Source organism: Pristiophorus japonicus, chromosome 11 (genome assembly GCF_044704955.1).
Source record: "Pristiophorus japonicus isolate sPriJap1 chromosome 11, sPriJap1.hap1, whole genome shotgun sequence".
Taxonomy (NCBI): Eukaryota; Metazoa; Chordata; class Chondrichthyes; family Pristiophoridae; genus Pristiophorus; species Pristiophorus japonicus.
The window spans coordinates 94,995,088-95,015,608 of NC_091987.1; the positions used below are offsets into that span (position 1 = coordinate 94,995,088).

The 20,521-nt window shown below is 42.0% G+C and overlaps 1 protein-coding gene across 2 annotated transcripts in view; it reads left to right on the forward strand.

Moving 5' to 3' along the window:
- urb1 (URB1 ribosome biogenesis homolog) overlaps positions 1-20,521 on the forward strand; it is a 110,074-nt gene that overhangs the window by 13,276 nt on the left and 76,277 nt on the right. For both annotated transcript variants that reach the window (XM_070893739.1, XM_070893738.1), the window contains exons 5-15: positions 86-182; positions 1,057-1,142; positions 2,009-2,134; positions 5,321-5,451; positions 7,106-7,301; positions 9,334-9,471; positions 11,192-11,365; positions 12,377-12,536; positions 15,336-15,458; positions 17,153-17,265; positions 18,436-18,555. In XM_070893739.1, coding sequence (XP_070749840.1) covers positions 86-182; positions 1,057-1,142; positions 2,009-2,134; positions 5,321-5,451; positions 7,106-7,301; positions 9,334-9,471; positions 11,192-11,365; positions 12,377-12,536; positions 15,336-15,458; positions 17,153-17,265; positions 18,436-18,555 — 1,464 coding nt within the window. The remainder of the gene's footprint in view (positions 1-85; positions 183-1,056; positions 1,143-2,008; positions 2,135-5,320; positions 5,452-7,105; positions 7,302-9,333; positions 9,472-11,191; positions 11,366-12,376; positions 12,537-15,335; positions 15,459-17,152; positions 17,266-18,435; positions 18,556-20,521) is intronic.

Below are 20,521 nucleotides of genomic sequence, written 5' to 3' on the forward strand. Positions count from 1 at the left end.
TGTAGATATTGATATGGAAAATGTCTTAAGAATCGGTATTCTTTTTGACAGTTTGAGTAATCTAACGTGTGTTTGTTTTCTGTAGGGGAGGCCTGATGTCCGTATGGCTTATATCCAGTTTACAGTTTCATTTCTGATTGCCGGTGACCACAACACTATTAGCCAAGTCCTGGAGTTAAAAGGTATTTTCAGTCTTTTATTCAACCAAGGTTTGAAATTGAGGCCCAGAATTTTCAGTCAGTGGTGAAACAAAGGCGTTCGCCTCTGGCCCTGAAGATAGCTGCCCGCAGAAATCACTGTGGCGAGAAGTTTGCCTTTTTCAGCACGCAAGTGATTTCTGTGCAGTTTAATGGGTGAATCTGCTGTGATGGCAACAAGCTGTCCAAGCAGTCAATCACATTGCAGAATTCTCACAAACAGGGAACCAGATGGGAGGCAGCCACAGTTCAGCCAGTGTCGGAGCAGTGAATGACTGCCTGCAACTTCACGACTTCTGTGTTTAGATGTGCATGCGCTGCTCTCTGAAGTTGCGGCCAGTTTCAAAGCGGTGATAACGGCGAACGCAAATTCTGGCCCCTAAATGTTGTTCCATTTTATATAGACCCTTGCATTAATAAATGTATCAAAATAGTTGCCAGGCGCTTTGTGTAAACCAGTTTTTGTTATTGCTGAGAGACTGATGAAGGCTGTCGGACTACAGAGCAGAACACTACCAAGGTTGAAAAGAGATGGAGAGAAAAGTAGGTAACTCAATACATGGTGATTATCAGATGACTAGCTTGGAGAGTGAAAGGGGAAAAGACTGATGCTGGTAAGAAGTTTGATAGTTTTAAGATCTTTCAGAAAGAATGAGTAGAAGACAAAGTGATACCTCTGCATTTTAATCAAGATTTAAGAAGGAGTGTGCACGACAGTCTATTTGGGGCTCAGGAATAGTAAGGAAGTTAGGAACAACGATACCAGCAGCAACCAGAAAATGGAGACAGGAAAGATTGTTACAACAGTCAGTTACTAGTTAAAAATGACCTTGACCTAATTTGTGCATTTTTTGTAAAGATTTTATTCCAGATATTTTCTCTTCTGGACTAAAAGAAGATCGGATTTCTGTCATAAATTTACTTCTGTCAACTTTAAAAGCAAAGGTTTGTCAGTCTTGTTACTGGACTTCTATTTTACTTATTTTTCAAATCTCCAATGGACATCTGGGAATCTCTGTTCCAATTTTAGCAAAGCTTTTGTACATAATGTATTTTTACCAGAAAGTTATGAATGCTGCTTTAATGGCACCTTCTGCTGTGATTATTAAAGTGGGGAAAAAGTAGTGCGAGTGTAAAAATCGTATTAGTGAATTTTGCTGATCAGAAGATCAATTGCACTAATGCCGTAGTCACATCCTCAAGTCATGAAAATGTGACTTATTCACACTATTGTTACAATTTCCATTCCACAGAACTTTGAGCCTCAAATATTATAGCTGTGCTGTGGTATTTTTGCCTTCATCAGATAGTGGGGATAGGGAGAAAATTAGAGGGAGTTATACATTTTTAATTCATAAGAAAATAATTGAACAAGAAAAAAGAATGAGCAATTTAATAAGGGAGGTCTGCTGTGCAGTATACATTATTATAGTTTGTCAGATAGTGTAAACCAGGTGCCCGAATCAACTATATATAAATACATTAAAATATTTACATATCTCAAATCTATCCTCCATGTTTTAGGCCAGGCTTCTACCAGTGCTTCTTTGTAATTGCACTGAGAAGTGTCCTAGGGGCACTCACTCTTCATATTTCCAATGCTGAGATTATTGGGTATATTTTTCTCTGGTTGCCGATGAGTGAAAAGTTTGGTGCGAGTATGAAACAAGTTTACATTTACACTGACTCTTTTAACTGGAGGAATGTACTCCTATGTGTTGAAAAATCTGGGTGCAAACCCTAGATTAAAAAAAAATTAAATCCACAAAACATCTTGTCACCTTTAACCTGTGGAAATTCTTGTCTTCCAGGTTGTCCAAAATAAAACCATAAATAAAACACAGAAGGTTCGTCTTTTCACTGCAGGTGCCTTGAACCATATCGCTTCATTATATCGCTGGAGTGGAATTGTTGATGTTCATGTAAATGATGGCAAGGTGGGTCTCAAAATGATCACAATCTTGGTCTGATTTCTGTGTTATAGGACCAATATGCCTCATTTGAATATGTCCTGATACTGCCATAAAAGAAAGAAAGGAAGACTTGCATTTATATAGCGCCTTTCATGACTTCAGGGCATCCCAAAGTGTTTTGCAGCCAATTAAGTACTTTTTGAAGTGTAGTCACTTGTTCTGAGCCCACTCCCTTCTTACTAGTGGCAGCACATAACTTGCTCCTTTATTTCCTGGTTGATACCTGCATCAAGTTCCTCTCTATCTGAGGTCATTCTGAACCCTTGTTCATCACTGCTCTGTTGAGGAGGGTGCGGCTATTTTGGAAAGCAACACCAGGAAATGGAATGAATTGCCTGCTGTTGGCTCCAGGATTATAATGCTCTGTCATGCAGTGTGAGTACTCGCCTCTGTGGAATATTATATTTCATTGATTTTTTTTTTTGTTCGTTTTTGAATAATTGCTGTCCAGGAAAATTCAAACGTTAATGATTGCCTAGTAGGACGTGTTTGTGACTAGGTAATTTTGGTTGATATTGGCATCCTAATACATTAACGGGTTTACAGCAAAGTCCTTTATCGGGTATTTTCACAGAAGCATTGACGTCTTCATTTTAAACTTTATCCAAAAGTAACAGACTAATGATTTCAGATGAAACATAGAAAATAGGTGTAGGAGTAGGCCATTCGGCCCTTCGAGCCTGCACCACCATTCAATAAGATCATGGCTGATCATTCACCTCAATACCCCTTTCCTGCTTTCTCTCCATACCTTGATCCCTTTAGCCTAAGGGCCATATCTAACTCCATCTTGAATATATCCAATGAACTGGCATCAACAACTCTCTGCAGTAGAGAATTCCACCGGTTCACAACTCTCTGAGTGAAGAAGTTTCTCCTCATCTCAGTCCTAAATGGCTTACCCCTTATCCTTAGACTGTGTCCCCTGGTTCTGGACTTCCCCAACATCGGGAACATTCTTCCTGCATCTAATCTGTCCCGTCAGAATTTTATATGTTTCTATGAGATCCCCTCTCATCCTTCTAAACTCCAGTGAATACAGGCCCAGTCGATCTAGTCTCTCCTCATATGTCAGTCCTGCCATCCCAGGAATCAGTCTGGTGAACCTTCGCTGCACTCCCTCAATAGCAAGACTGTCCTTCCTCAGATTAGGAGACCAAAACTGAACACGATATTCCAGGTGAGGCCTCACCAAGGCCCTGTACAACTGCAGTAAGACCTCCCTGCTCCTATACTCAAATCCCCTAGCTATGAAGGCCAACATACCATTTGCCTTCTTCACCGCCTGCTATACTTGCATGCCAACTTGCATGGGTTTACACGCTGATATTGCACAGCACTATTTCATCCACTTGTTTCAAATGCTGCAAATATCTATAAAAGGTGTCAAAATTTTCTACTTCTCACTTCTGAGTCTGAAGGCTGTGGGGCCAAACCCCACTCGACTTAAGCACACAACCTAGGCTAACACTTTAGTACTGAGCAAATGTTATATTGTCAGAGGTGCTGCTTTTTGGATGAAATATTAAAGCAAGGTCCTCTCCGCCTGTTCAGGTGGACATAAAAGATCCTGTAGCACTTTTTTGCACAACAGGAGGGAGTTCTAGCTAACATTCCTCCATCAATCAGCACCATCAAAAAAGTGTAACTGTTTTTCTTATTGTTTTTCATTGGACCTTGATGTACCAAAATTATCTGTTGCATTTGCTGATAAAATACAACAGTGACGATGCTTAAAAAATAATTAATGAATTGACTGTGAAGTATTTTGCGACAACCTAAGGATGTGAAAAGAGCGTGGTATAAATGAAGTCTCTGGGCTGGATTTTTTTTTTAAATCGCCCCCGCCCAATCCTCAGCGGTGTTCCAACAGTTGCGTCTTTTTCAACCGCCGGAATGCCGCTGGTGCGCGCTCCTGTGGTTTTTGGGTACTCCACGGCGGCGGAGTGGGGTGGGAGCGAAGTGCAGCTGGTGGTATGCAGCAGAGGAGGCCTATCGACTCGGGAATCTTCAGCTCCCAAGTTGTGCGCACTCGCGCGCAGCTGTCAAGCTCCGTCCCCCCCCCCCCCCCCCCCGAGAGGCACTGACAAGAGGCCAGAGATCGCTGAGGCTGGGGAGAGAGTGAGATCGCTGTGTGGGGGGAGGGCGGAAGAGAGATCGCTGTGGGGGCTCGGGTGAGATCACTGTAGGGGGAGGGACAGACTGGGAGGTGAAATAAATGGGGGGGGGTGGGGGGGGGAAAGAGACTGGGGGTGAGAGAGAGAGAGAGAGAGACTGGGGGTGAGAGAGAGACTGGGCGTGAGAGAGAGAGAGACTGGGGGTGAGTGAGAGCGAGAGAGAGACTGGGGCGGGGGGGGGGGGAAGAGACTGGAGGGGGGGGAGTTTGGAGAGAGACTGGGGTGGGGGGGGTGGAGACTGGGGGTGAGAGAGACTAATGTGAGTGAGAGAGACTAAGGGACTAAATAAAGGCTTTATTAGACCATTTATATTATTGCCGAACACTAGAAAATACTACAATCCATTTAAAAATACATCAAACTGTGGAGAACTATAAAGATCTGTATAATATCAAACAAACCTGACAGATCTGTGTCCATACCGCCCACTTAAGATCCAGTAAGACCTGCTTTTTCAAGGTAGTCTTAAGGTTCGGTGGTAAACAGATCTTAATGATGAAATTTCCATCTTGGGCGGTAATATATGGGCGGACAGTATCGAATACCGCCTGGTGGTAATGATTCTGGAATTTACCGCCGGGCGGTAAATGGACGGTTTGAGAGGAAACTCTAGACCACTCTTTCTTTCACCAAACTAAGGTAGGAAGAATCACTACTGTAATACTGAATATACACATTGTAAAATTCAATAAGGAACTCAGGAGAACCTTGCTACCACGTTGAGTAGTTGAGATGAATAGTATAGCTGCATATAATCAGAAGATAGATAACTGAATGAGGAAGAAAGGAATAGAAGGATATGTTGATAATCAATATAGGGTGAGATAAAAGTACGATAGGGGGAGGCTCGTGTGGAGCATGAACACTGGCATAGACCTGAAGGATAGAATAGCCTGTTTCAGTGTTGTATTATGTAATACTATATAAATGTGCTGTAAAAATAAACAGTTGAATCTTAATTATTTCCTGACAGGGTGCCCAAGATTCAACGGTAGCTGGAAGAGACTTGGTTCGAGAACTTGTACACAGTTTCTTGATCGATCTCTGCTGCTCACTGAAACATGGCATCAATTTCTATGATTCTAGTCTGGGTACAACTAGAAGGTAAGAATCTCACTGTGATGGCAGCTTCATGCCAAATTCATTCTGTATGTTATAATATTTTCAGTTGGAAAAGTTATATCAGGAAAATGTTCTCTGCACAATGTGCAACTAAATCAGACACATGTTTACAATTTCAGTACACAGAGTGTACAGAGGTTGCTCAATGTGTTGGCTCCAGAGACCCATGATGCTAAAGTAGAACTTTTTCTCCTAACCTCTAGCAAGCCTCAAATGCAGCATTCCCAGCACTCCTTGCCTGTTTCCCTCTTGGACACCATCACGGAGATCTGGGCAGATATTCTTAAGCTATCAGACCCTGTCCCCCAAGTGGAAAAAGCTTAAAAAATATATATATATATAAAGAATCTCTCAAGTAAATCAACAGAGCAATTCCATAGTACTCCGGTTGTGGATTCAAGATTGTACCTTCAAGTGTCGTTCCGGTTCAGGAAACTTACTGGAAGAACACTCATTCCAGTCAAGATTAAGAATTTTAAAACTATTGGCCCATGCATATTTTTGCAGGGATGGAACCAGATCTTCATGGAATGTCACCAGACTAGCTTGGCCCAGATTTGTGTGCCATCGTTGTTATGAGTAGTTGTCTGTTTGGACTGTCGCCTCCTTCACGAGCAGTTACAATCCCTTGTAGAAGACCAGCTACAAGTTGCCATACTGCAAGGCCTGGCAGCATTCCGTGCAATAGAACTGGGCTAGGATCCTGCCTTTTGGTATCGTGCACTGCAGGTTAGCTTGGTTGTGCCTGGCCTCACTCTGTATGGGACTTGCATCAACTGCTACTGCAGCGACTGTTTGACAGAATAAGCATTTTTGGAGAGCCTTTGCTTGAAACATCCAAACAATACTATTTGAAGTCTGCGTGCTATTGTGAGGTATGGCTAATAAGAGTGAGCTTCCTGCCAGGAGTATTCTATATTCCATTAACAAATCACAACAACATTCCATTCAAAAGCTGTTTTTTTTTTGTGGTGCCACTTGTCCTCCAGTAGGGCAAGCTACCAGTGCAAGGTACTTCCGTTTAGCCTCTCCTTGGTTTTCACCAAGTGCTTATGCATGATTTGCAACACCTCCATGTCTATCCTTCTGCTATTCCCATTTACACCTCTTCAAGACCTATCATTTTTTTACTTTTTGTTTCTTTACTTTTCCTATTACCATCTCCTTTTGCTTTGTACAATCGTACCTTTTGTCATTCAATCTTTCCTGCCTTCCACCCTATCACAGACCTTTCCTTTTGTTCTTTCCTCCCCTCCCGTCTTTCCCTGCCACCTGCACTTACTTAAAACCTGTTGTATCTCTAACCTTTTCCAGTTATGACAAAAGGTTAGAGAAACCCTGTTTCTCTCTCCGTAGATGCTGCCTGACCTGCTGAGTATTTCCAGCATTTTTTGTTTTTATTTTAGATTTCCATCTGCAGTATTTTTCTTTTGCATGTCTGTCTATACTTGGCTTCTCAGAGTTGTGCGGGAAATTCTATGTTGCAATGCAGGGGGTGGTCATTAATGTTAACCTGCTTGTGTTTTGCTGTAATTTGTGTATCATCCTTGAACAGATTGTGGTTCATTAATGCATCACCTGCAGATCTAAATAGATCAAGGTTTTTTTAAATTGTGGACTGTGATTGCACCTGTAGAGGGGGAAACCTGGTGCTACTGAGGTTCCTGCTGGGCTTAAAAACAGCGACAGAAGATGCGCTAGTGGCTGACCTGATGGTGAACATCCTCAAAGTGTGTCCTGATTTATTGACCAGATTCTTCAAAGAAACACAGTATTCCTTTGTCCCTAGACCTAAGACAGTCTGGCTGGACAATATCAAACTACTCCGAAAGGTAGGGAGCAACTTGCACAAAACTTTCAGACTTAGTTCTGTTTATAATGTATTGGGTGACAAAATGGCTCATTGCTAAGACACCTTTAAATTAATTCTGAAGTATAAGTGAAATGTTAGTTCTGTAGTCACCAACCAATCAAGTCGTAAACATAGAAACATAGAAAATAGGTGCAGGAGTAGGCCATTCGGCCCTTCGAGCCTGCACCGCCATTCAATGAGTTCATGGCTGAACATGCAACTTCAGTACCCCATTCCTGCTTTCTCGCCATACCCCTTGATCCCCCCTAGTAGTAAGGACTACATCTAACTCCTTTTTGAGTTTACAGACTAAAGTCCGCAGTGACTTTAAAAAGCTTTAAGGCAGAGAGAATCTGCTTCACAGATTTACCAAATGTTCTCTCCATCCTATATTCCCAGTGGTCCAGTTTTGACCCAGATAAGGACAAACTGTAGTTTTATTAGTTTAGAAAATATCCATACAAAAGGAACACACTTAAAACTAGGACTGTGTCAAGTAATCAACGCTTTAAATTTACATTAATTGATTATAATGGAGTCAGTGGGCATGGCATTATGGATTTGAATGAAAAGCAGAAAATGCTGGTCACTCGGCAGGTCAGGCAGAATCTGTAAAGAAAGGGAAACGTATATGAAACAAAATGCTATTTTAGTGAAAGTGCATTTTATGGAGTGCTGAATAAAGTTATAATAGTGTTTCAGAAAAGAAAGGCAATGGGGAAAGAAAAATACAGCTGAGCAAGATTTTGCTCACAAGCAATATATATTATGTTTAATATATATTTTGGTAGTATGTTTGCCTATGTGGAGTGTTTTCTATCATGGTCCATCAAAGTCAAAAATAGTCTGTCAATGCACAGAAATAGCTCAATCTGGGACAAAACTGGACCACTGGGAATATAGGATGGAGGGAACATTTGGTAAATCTGTGAAGCAGATTTTCTCTGCCTTAAAGCTTTTTAAAGTCACTGCGGACTTTAGTCTGTAAACTCCAAACTAACAGATTCACAATACCCGGAAATTGAGCTTCAGTTTCCTTCAGCGTAATTTTTAGCTACAAATAAGGGAAATATTTTGTTGATGGGTAAGCTTAATAGTAAGTCCCCTTTTATGTTTAATATATAAATTGTTCTATTTGTTTAAAACTAAACTGGTAACCATGAGAGTCAATTGGCCAATTAGTCAATAGAGCAAATATTATGGGGCCGAAATTGCCCCTCTCCTTAAGGCCTGGTACCACCACAAATCGGCGGCCATGCTGCAAAGTGGAATGGCCGACGACTTTTCGTGGAATGGCCGCTGATAGCCCAATTCCCCTCTGAAATTCTTCGGCCCGCCCAGCGGTGGCAAAACCTGTTTTTTCCCCGGTGGTCCAATGAGGTTGTGGCCTTCTGCGATGACAGCGCCGCTCTCCTTGAAGGGGAGGGTGCACTGCGACTGCAGCCATGTTTTTTTTTGTCAGCCGACTGCCATGTCAACCTGACAATTATGCCCTTGGATTCAGCTGGACTGCCAACAGGCAGCCTGGTCTCCCTCCTCTTGGATGCCAGGCCGCTGGCCTGGCCGAAACCCTCCCTGGTGGCCCAGTGGACCGAAGTTTTAAAACCACGCAAGCTCTCTCCTTTAAGTGAAGGGGAGAGCTGTGGTGATGCGACGCCGTGATGACGTCATCGTGACGGTCACTCCGTACCGCTCCCAACTTCCGCCCCTCACGTGTTACCACCGCCACGTATCCGCCCCTCAAGTGTTGTCACCGCCCCCATTAAGAGCGACTTCCGGATCCAAGTTTTTAAAAAAACAACAAAGAGCGGAATTATCGCTCAGTAGGCGACCTGAACCGCAGCTGCGGTAAAAACTATTCAAACTGAGTGCGTGCGCCACCATTTCGGGCGGGGGACAATTTCTACCCCTTAAACTTTTATTAAATATACCCTAATAATAAACTGTTTGTCCAAGTGAAGACGGGATCAAGGATATTCTTAACATTATCTGTATGTTCTATTTTATGCTAGATTTATGAAGCCCAACCAGAGATTTCCAAGACCTTCAGGACAAAGGAGTTCATCCCAATCCCCCGCCTCCTCTCTATGGTCATGGTCACAACAGTACCTCCAGTGGCTACTAAAGCCATGTTTACTCAGGGAATCAATGTAAGGAAAAAGCTAATTAATATTTATTTGTTTCTTAACATTAAAATTCCTCAGAACATAAGAAAATTAATTAATTGTCAGGAAAATGGCAAGTTACTGCATGCTCTGCAAACATTTTACTGCCTAACTGGGCTCATTAGGTTCCTTTATTGTATAGTGGGAGCCTGGTATATGCAATATAGGATCATCTTAAAGCATAGGACTGGAATGCATCTGGTCGATTTAAAAATTGAATACCCCATCAATCGACCACTCTCGCATAGGAGGGTACAATATATCAGGACAAACTGGGAAACCTGGCCATGTTATAACTACATCCGGGGAATTGGATATGCCACGACAGATATGTGAGGAGTAGATTGGGATTAGATGCATTTAAAATACTGTGAACTTGATTAGAGTTCTTTGTGGCTGCTGTAGAATTTGTTACTAACTGTTATAGTTACATGCACTGCATTCAAACTGTACTTCTAATCAGAGGAGAAAAAAGGGTAGGTCTGAGGTAGGACATATGGTATCCACACTGTCCTGCATAGTAAGTTCCCTATCTAAACTGTACCATCATGCGAAAGTGCCGGCACAATGAATAGTCTGGTGGGTCTGAAGAGGGGAAGGGCAAAATAAATAAACTACCTAAAGACTGTATTGGTTCATAAAGACTGGAGGTGGGATCAGGTTCTGCTGGTCCTTTCACAAAAAATAATTGTTACTTGTTTGGAGGATATTGGGTGTTGGTCAATTCCCCAGCCCCCCTGCCACAAGCCTTGGTGCTGCACAGGTGTAGCATGCCCAAAGCGCACTGTGCTTTTCCAGACCGAACTGTGCCTCAATTGGTAGCTGGGCCAGTAATGTGACCTGGTTTTACTCTCAACACAGGCATACCCATTGACAGGGGGGTTTTTGTTGGGAAAGAGGAGGAGGTCCTGGCCACTGGCCTTGGGGGTCTTCTGTCCACTGTTGGAGAACAGAAGCCAGAGCGCTAAGACTGAAATATCCAGTGAAAGAATATTCAAAACTACATTTCTCGGTACTATTCCGCTCACTGCCAAAGCCCATGCGCTCCGAATCCCACTTCCAGCTTCTTTGTGTTCCCTGTGTCTAGGAATGGCCCTTCCTCACCATATTGTCACCTATCACTGGCACAAGAGCCTGTTCTACCCCTCGAACGAAGCCCTGGAACTTCTAGAGCACTGTAAAGGAGACAGCGTCCGTAACAGGTCTTTGCTGCTTTTTCCTGACCTTTGAACCTGAAGAAAAGGCATTTCCTGAAGCAGTGATGAGGAAAATTGACCCCATTATCTTTTATTTCTTGGCCATATAACTATATTGAGGACTGTATCAGGGCTAAATTATCCACCCATCAACAATTCGGGCTACTGACTTTCATACCACTGAAATTCCCAATTACAGCTATAAAATAAAGAAAAGTAAGATTGATGTAATTCTGAAGGTAATTTGTTTTGAGCCTCCTTTTTTTGCTGAAAAGTAAGACACAAAGTGGTATTTCTGTTGGGCGTATTTCTAATGAAGAGTCTCATGCAAAATAGTAATCTGTCTTCTGTTTCTGATTTTGATGGGCTCGCTGTGCATCTCTGTCATTTTGCTTTTTTTTTCAATATTTTTTAATTAGTTCCATCAAAACAGAGACTATTTTCTTATTGGCATCTGAATTACACACAAGCTGAAGAAAATTTTACAAATTGGCTTTCTTTGCTTTCAGCTTGCAAATAAAGTAGTCCAACACAGTACCTTCTCCCTGCTTGCATATGTTCTGAAGAGGGCTCTGAAGAATATTGAGCATTGCCTGAATGAGGAAGTGTGGCAAAACTCGGAGATCTACTCTCTCAGTGCAATGGAGGACTTTGCACAGCAGTACAGAGAAACCCTCAGCAAGGTACCTAGGGCAACAGCCACATCAGGAAGCTTACACTGGGCAAACTGCCTTTGGCTGGATTGGATTTTGGCTGTGACCTGCATTTATATAGCACCTTTAACCGTAGGAAATGCCCCAATGTACTTTACAGAGGTGGATGGAAATAATAAAATAGAAAGAATAAAGGAGCAGATACTGAACCATGGCACGAGAGTTAGCAAGGGCAATCAAAACCTAGATCAAAAGGGTGGGTTTCCAGAAGATTTGTAAAGGTGGAAAGTGAGAGAGACCATTCCAGAGGGTAGGGCTGAGGTAACCACCAATGGGATGGAGGAGGAGCAGCTGCACTGAAGGCCAGAGTCAGAGGACTGAAGGATTGGGGAGGGGACAAGAGGCTGGCAGAAGTTGTAGATAGAGGATAGCCATGGAGGGATATGAAGATGCATATTTTAAATTCAATGCAGCGTGGGTTCAAGGAACCAATATAGGTCAGATAGGTTGGGAGCGATACGCAAGTGGGAGTTGGTTCAGGGTGGGGCAGAGTTTTGAACAAGTTGGGAGTTTATGGAGGTTGGTGGATGGTAGACTGCCGAGCAGGACATCAGATAAATCCAGTCTAGAGATGACAAAAATGTGAATGAAACAGCATTAAAGAAAAATTTGCTACTCACACTGATGGAAAACCTGGCCTGTTCTGGATAAGGGATTTTTCCGGACGAGGGATGGTCAGGCTAAATTGGATGGTACAGGTACTGAGCGAGGGGATATCAGGGCTGGCTGGCTTGGGGTTGGGAGTGCGGCAGAGAGATCATGAGATAGGGTGGTGGATCGTGGGGTCAGGCCAGTGATTGCGGGAGTCAGCAGCGAGGAAGGACTTCAGTTTGTTCATGTCGGAATGGCCGGGAATGGTTCTGGACGAGGGGTGGTTCCGGATAAGGGAGTTCCGGATAAGTGAGGTTCAACCTGTGGTTGTTTTTGGAATGCCTATATTATTCTGTGACATCAGTGTGGTCTCTTTTCCCTTTAACACAGCATTTGCCAGACATGAATAGCATCGTAGCTACATGGCAATCTCTTTTAAAGAATGAAGGAAAGGAAATTGGAAAAGGAGAACAGGGAAATGAAAAAGACACAAAAATCACCAGTGTGGCAGAGGAAGCGAATGATATTTCCAATATTACAGAGCATCATAGTAAGTTTTCTTTTTACATAGGGTGGAAAGGGAGGGGCAGTCTCTTGCGTGGTTTAAATCGAGAAAAGTCAGTGGGCCGGATTTGCTGAAAAAATATCGGCCTGTGAACGACACAGGCCGTTATAACTATGTAAATCAGCCAGCAACCCGTGACTAGCAAGAGATACCCTGTGAATTGCAAGTCGCTACAAGTTGCAGGACAATTTGCGCCACTCCGCTGTTCCTGAAACAGCATCTCCTTAACTTCCCTGTGGTTTTCATGAAGTTGCTGCGTTTGCACATTAATTTAGCGTGGCGGCCCCGACCTGCAAGGACCATCAGCAGGTCGGGGCCTTCAAATGAGCTGTGTGGAGCATACCACTTCAAGGTACAGCACAAGCCGGTTCAGGAGGGCGACGGCTGTGACGAGGGCGACTGGATTGGACGTCACCAAGGTCCAAGTCGCTGATTGGAGTGTAGGCAGGTACAGCAGGAGTGGCGAGGTCGGGGCGGAGGAGCGGCGAGAGATTGTAGAGCGACGTGATCGGGGCCCAGGAGAGGCGTGAGTTACGGGGCCCAGAAGAGGCGAGGGCCCAGGGCACAGCATGGGCCGGCCCAGGGCACAGCATGGGCCAGCCCACGCTGCGATATGTGTGCGAGCTAGGTCCGTGCAGCAAAGCTGGTCTCCAGTCGTCTTGGTTAATCCTTGCCACTGGACCAGCTCTGTCAAACCCGTGTGGTAGCTAGTGTGCAATGGCCACCACACGTTAAAAAAAATCCATGCACTGGCATCTTCCACCCTTCAACATGTAACTCGGGACCTGGAATATTGGGTCCTTTTTTGAAACACCTGCGCACTCATCCCTTTTTGGCGTGGAAGCAAGTCATCCTCGATACGAGGGACCGCCTATGATGATGATGAATTTCCTATTAAACTCACCACAGAAAGTTAAGTCTAGTAACGATGTGACAATTGTTAATGACTGCCAATCAACCTCTCTTGCTCAGAAAGTGAACAATTGTGTGGAGTCTCATTCCTTCAGATCGTGAATTGTAGATTTTAAAAATGTCACTTTTTAAAAATTCTATTCCTTCTCTTTTCTTTTAATCCAATCTTTGTTTCCCTCTTGTTACTTCTCTTTCTGTGCCTGATTTGACATTGAATTCACCCACCCTAATTTACCCTCTGTTTATCTCAATCCTTAAATCTCATTCATTAAGGAGATACACTCTTGGTCCCACCGTTCACCAAGGTCCCAGATGACCTGGTGCCCTCAGTGCATCGTTATCTGCTCGTACTTCCAACAGCTTTGTGGGCAAAACATTTTTGAGCTGAAGGGTGCCGGAGAAAATCTAAACAACCATGAGCTGCCCTGCTGCAGCAAATTTTAGGGTCGGAACTGGTGGACAATATTGAGTGCAAGTCTGAAGACTGTCACATGTGGCTGCTGCCCTCAGTAAAATGCTCGCTCAGCATTGTCCATTCCTTGCTGAGCTGGTGCATTGAATGTTGTCATCCTCCCAGCTCCCTCTGCTTGAATCGCTTTCACTGTGGGTGCACTATCACGACAGGGACCACAATGGTTCAAAAACAAGGCCCATCAATGTTGGAAGTAAATGTGCCCATGCCAGTGACACCCTCATTTTATGATCAATTAAAAAAATTGTCATTGGACATTGCGAAATTCACAGTGGAGGATCAGTGTATCCTTCCAGCAAGGTGTGTGATGCATGGTTCAGAATCACATGCAAAGGTGGAAAAACAGAGCGGGGGAAATGTATAGAAAAGGTAGCAAGCTTAACATAGCATTAAAAGGATTTTCCTTTATGGTTGCATATGATAAGATTTCTTACATTTCTTAGCAAGTTATTTCCATGAATAATAAAACTAAATCCAACTGTGAATTGTGCTCATTCCTCGAGTTAACAGATTATAAATTATATTGAGGTACAGGCAACTCTCGATTATCCGGATCCCTTGGGGATTGGGCTATTCCGGGTAAACAATCTTTCTGTTAGGGTGAGTCTACATTTTAAAGTTAAAACTTTAATAAATCAATACAATCAGTTACAAACAGTAACAAAAGATGTACAGGTTCTGTGCCCGGAACCCGGTGCCGACACTGCCCCCGTTCCCAACATCAGCAGCGGCCGCGAGAGACATCGGCTGCAGCAGCGCACACAAACACACACACACACCAGCAAAGCAAGGGCAGAGAAGGGTGATTTTTACAGCGAGAGAGAGAATGTGCGAGTGTGTGAGGGAGAGAGAGAGAGAGAGAGTGTATGTGAAAGAGAGAAAATGAGCAAATACAAATGAGCACAGTGTTTGGAATGCAATTTTTCCAAATTATTTGGAGCTGTCTTTTTCACTTGTTAGCAACAGAATTTTAAATTCCGTTACAACGGTTTCCCGTTGGATCCGTGTACAGATAATCGAGAGTTGCCTGTACTTCGATGTTCTGGTCATATGATGACATGATGCATTATTCATTTTTATTCACTATTTCACTTCATCAATTTTATCATCAAAATTATGATTCCTACTTTTGAATTGTTCCATTGACCTCATGCGTTAAACAATGAGGATAGTGGCTAACATGCAATACATGACAGCAGCAGTCAAATAGTTGAGAGCAGCATAATTTTGACAAATCTCGAGTGTTATTTTTATGATTTAAAATCCCTGAATATTAATTTTTTAATGGATCCTTTACTTAATTAGAATTGTTAAAAGCTTTTGGTATTATTAAATACTCAAACTGTGCATTTAATGGGTTTTATTTTAGCCAGACTCATGTTTCTTATTTTCTCCTTTAGGTGGAGATGATGCTGAGACCACTGTTGTGAAGGCAGTTGTGCTCCAGGTTATGTGTCTTTACCAGAAAGTGATCCCTCATGTGGTTTCACAGTGTGCATTTGATTTCAGTAAATTGCTTAAAGGTATGTAAACACTCTGTATTACCTCAAAGCTACATTGTTGCTGGAAGTGTGTAGCTTACAAACCACTGCCGGTTTAAAAAGTTGAATTGTGTGGATGCAAATTAGACATATTAACTCACTGCAGATTGCACGTTTATATTTTTATATGAAGATAGTTGTTTTATGTGACAATATTGTACCATATTTTTTATTTATTTATTCATTCACTGGATGTGGGCATCGCTAGCGAGGCCAGCATTTATTGCCCCATCCCTAATTGCCCTTGAGAAGGTGGTGGTGAGCCGCTGTCTTTAACCAATGCAGTCCATGTGATAAAGGTACTCCCACAGTGCTGGTAGGGAGGGAGTTCCAGGATTTTGACCCAGCGACAATGAAGGAACAACGATATACTTTCAAGTCAGGATAGTGTGTGACTTAGTAGGGAACTTGGAGGTGGTGGTGTTCCCACGTGCCTGCTGCCGTTATCCTTCTAGGTGGTGGAGGTTGTGGGTTTGGGAGGTGCTGTCAAAGAAGCCTTGGCGTGTTGCTGCAGTGCATCTTCTAGTGAATGAGGGAGTGAATGTTTAAGGTGGTGGATGATCTACTCGAATGTAGGCCACACGTTTTGAGCATAAAAATCTTGATTAAATTCAGGGTGTGTTTTATATGCAATTTATTGATAATTGAGTATTTTCCTTGGGGTAAGGCAGTCTGAAAGCAATGAAATATAGTAAATTATCACTATTTATAATGTTATTTTGTTTATTTCCAAGGGCTTGTTACAAATATATTCTCCTGGTGGGGAGCCTTGCTCACTGGGATCACTTATCGGAAAATCAATAGTGCTCCCATGATTTTCTGGTTTTAATTGAAGAACATTAATTCCTTTAGCCACACAATAACTGTTGATTTGGATATTAACAATGAGTTTAATGAATATTTTTTAAAGTGAGCTACACAATTGGAAGATTGGTTAAAGCAGAGATGCTGCAAATTGAGACAAGAAGTAAGAAAAATAATGATAATGAGGGCTGTTTAGTATATTAGACTTCAGCAATGCCCCTTCACATCTAGGACGTGGGTAAGAATCTTGCCCAGGTTAATAAATGAATGTTCCTTTTCTCTGAAATAGTTCGAAGCGGAATTGGTTTAGGGAGTCTCAGTTCAATTACTGGTGCATCTTGTTCCATAGCACTGATCTATTTCGAACTTGGCACCAATTGAAATTCATTTAGGGTTGAAAGCCATAAAGATGGCTGGCATACTTAAAATGTTCCATTCCCCAGCACCAACATTCCTTAATAAATGAGCACAATAAGTCATCTAAAAAAGGATTTGTCAATTATGTTTCACATCCAGAGAGTGCACTAATCGTGAGCTGAGCAAAATTTGAGGTTGCAACAATTACTAAAAGCTTGTTTGTTAGAGCAGTGCCTTCCAGTCTTTATCTAGGAGTGGTTAGAATGTGGAACTTGTTACCACAAGATGTAGTTGAGGCAAATAGCATAGAGGCATTTAACAGGAAGCTAGATAAACACATGAGGGAGAAAGGAATAGAAAATAATGCTGATGACATTATATGAAGAGGGGTGAGAGGAGGGGCGTGAACACCAGTGCAGACCTGTTGGGCCGAATGGCCTGTGTCTGTGCTGTAAGTTCTGTGTAAGATGTTGGGTTTCACTCTGATGACAAGGTATTCAATTCCTGTGTTTCAGGCATCGTGAATGAGAAGGGAGTGAGACAGGAAGTTGCTCCTATTCTACAGCACTGCATACTACAGCTGGCCCTCGAGTTGCCTGCCAATAAGTTTGCATGGTTCAGAGTTCAGGTACAATCACATTATTGGGCAAACCTTTGTGTCTTTTTGAATTGGAATAGCATTTTAGGTATAAAGCTGTGATATCTCCTTTTCAGTAGACTCCCTGTCAAAATCAGCTCCTGTCAAATGAATTCAGTATTAATTGGCAAGTGACCTCAGCCATGGCTCAATTGGTGACACTCTCGCCTCTGAGTGAGAAGGTTGTGGGGTCAGGCCTCACTTCAGAGACTTGAGCACAAAATCTAGGCTAACACTTCAGTGCAGTACTGAGGAAGTGCTGTGTTGTCGGAGATGCTGTCTTTCAGATGAGACATGAAACCCCATCTGCCCTCTCAGGTGGACGTAAAAGATCCCATGAGGCTATTTCAAAGAAGAGCAGTGGAATTCTCCCCGGTGTCCTGGCCAATATTTACCCCTCAACCAACATCACTTTAAAAAAAACAATTATCAGGTCATTATCGCATTGTCGTTTGTGGGAGCTTGCTGTGTGCAAAGTGGCTGCCGCATTTCCTACATTACAACAGTGACTACACTTCAGAAGTACTTCATTGGCTGTAAAGCGCTTTGGGGTTGCCTAAAGTTGTGAAAGGTGCTATTTAAATGCAAGTCTTTCTTTTTATTTTACTTAAGAGTGAGAGCAAATTTTATTTTTGTACCTTTTTTTGTATATTCTTCCATTTACATGAAAGTGTAGCAAAAACATGTCACATTTCTCAATTGAATGTCATCCCAACCCTAATCCCTGTTTTAGTTAGAAAAGAAATATATTTCTAAAGGATCTGGTTTCAAGTGTACATTGATGTTTTGAATGAATTTTCACTGTTGAAGTGTCCTGTCCGTGAAACATTGAATAACATTCATGGAACAGAATGATACATGAGGCTGTTTGCTGAGTTTGTGCTAATGTTCCAACTTATCACCGTTGGAACTTATTTCTGCAGCTCTTTATAGATAAGTCATAATCCAGTTCCCTTTTGAGGGTTATCATTGTAGATGGTTGCTACAAAGGTGAACTTTGAAATAGATTTCACTGTATTCTGAAAGTAATCCTTAAAAATGTAATACGTTTAGAAACTCAGTAGTCCATAATGCTGAATCTATGTCGAGTTCCATGGTCCTAATGAGTAGATGTTAAGAGACTGGTGCAGCATTTGATTTGTACTACTTATTTGTATGTAGGATATCACAAATACAGAGAAAACTAGTGGAGAAAAGTCAGTATTTTATTTGCTGCTTAAAATGTATGTGACTAGTAAAAACTCTCAACTACAAACATCGACCAAACAACTTATTATAAAGGTGAGTTAAGATTTTTATTCCCATTTAGTTCCAATAATCTGACAATTTTTACATGCATGCTATTAGCTTTCAAATAGCATTTGTGAAATTACTTGGAAGGTGAAAGAAAAATCTTCTTGCTATTAATGCATTGCCCAGGGCAATAAGTCCAGTTAAATATAGTTGATGTGCTTACTGTGAATATTAAGCCCTGCTTTAATGAGTCACATGAAAACAGTACTGTTTGTCATTTTATACATATTCAAATAACTCCGCAATGTAGCAACCAGTCAGCTTCATAATTCGTTCATGATTTGAACTAATGCATGTTATGGGGAACATGATGGATCGTGAGTTTACAGACACAGCAACAGTTTTTTTTTTGCTTTGAATTAAATAGAGCTCTAAGTTTTGAGTATGCCATGAACATTGCCATTTTGTATAAAAGATCTGGTTTTAAATCTAGCCCAGCCCATAGACACAAAAGCCCATCTTACAAATGACTGTTCAGAGTCATAATTCAAGTGTTCTACAAAACTAGATCAAGTGATCATACCAGCTACAAATCAACAGTCTAGAACTGCCTGCATTTGGCACCTTGTCCAAGACTTTTTGAGAGAGTAGAGATAACCAAATTCTGGGTTGAAATCACTCAGATTTTTAGCATATAATGCCTTTTTTTAAATAATCGACAAAGGAATTGCATACAAACATGTTAAGTGATCATATGCTAATATTGCAAGGCAGATTCCATCCATTCGTGTCTCACTAGAGCAAGGCAAAGTATTGTTCTTTTGGGGAGAGAGTTTGAGGTACCTTGTTGAGGAAAACTCTTAGAAGTCTAATATTCTATGGGCTAGATTTTCAGTTTTCAATTGTAGTCTTACGCCAAAATTCCTGTGCTACCATTTTTAGGCCGAACTTTTGGCCTTTGTGTCTGTCGGTAAAGGAAGTGTCGCACGACGATTCGTGGCACAAACTGTGAGTTTCGGCAACTTTAGTCCAGGGCCGGGAGTGCTGCGAGAGAGGCCTAGTGGGGGGGGAGAAAAATAAAAAAAATTAAATTCCAAAAAACATTCACAAAACTTTTGGCTACTAAATTGCTGAAAAATAATTAAAAAATAAAAACTTTAACTTACTTTTTTGCCAGGGCTGCATCGACAGGTTTGACCTGTCAGTATTCTGGGCACTGTGTACGGGTCGGGAGAGTGCCGAAAGTACGTCGGTGCACCTCTCCCTGGCGGTACTTGGAAGCGCCTCCACAAAGAGGTACCAGAGGATCCCGCCGACCAGGTTTTCGTGGCGAAAACCCGGTCGCAAACCTGCCGAAAATCCGTCCCAACAGCTGTGTTCAGTTTTATTGGGTGTGAAGTGAACAAATATCCTAATCTTCTAAATTAAATAATGAGTATAAAAATGTTATTCTCACTGTAGGAGGACCTTTTTGCCTTCCAAAGGAAAACCGTTTGCATGTGATATTGTTAATTTCCTTTGAACAATTGGGGCACTAGATTACCCATGCATTCATTGGTGTAATGTATGCTGGTTTGTAGTCTGAAAATGCCCGATCATGTCTGATCTCAGAAGCTAAGCAGAGTGAGGCTTGGTTAGTATTTGGATGGGAGACCACCTGGGAATACCTTTTAACAAAATAGTTGTAGAGCTGTTGCATTGTGAGTGGCTTCGTCAGTCACCTCATGCTCACAAGACTTAATAAAGCCCCAGTCAGTTGGGTTTGGGTCATCCACGATCGACAGTTGTTTGAGCCTAGTGGATGAACTGGTAATGTGTAGTGTGATTGTTAAAAAAACAACTAATTCTTAATTGCAATGTGTTGCTATGAATTCTTAAACAAAGAACCTGTGAAGCAAGTACATTATAGTTGGTGAGGTTATCCTTTCACCTGAAGTTGCATGCTTCAGCTTTTGAATGCATTCAGAGTCACAATTCAAATAAATTTTATCCAGTATTTCAAAACCATTACCAA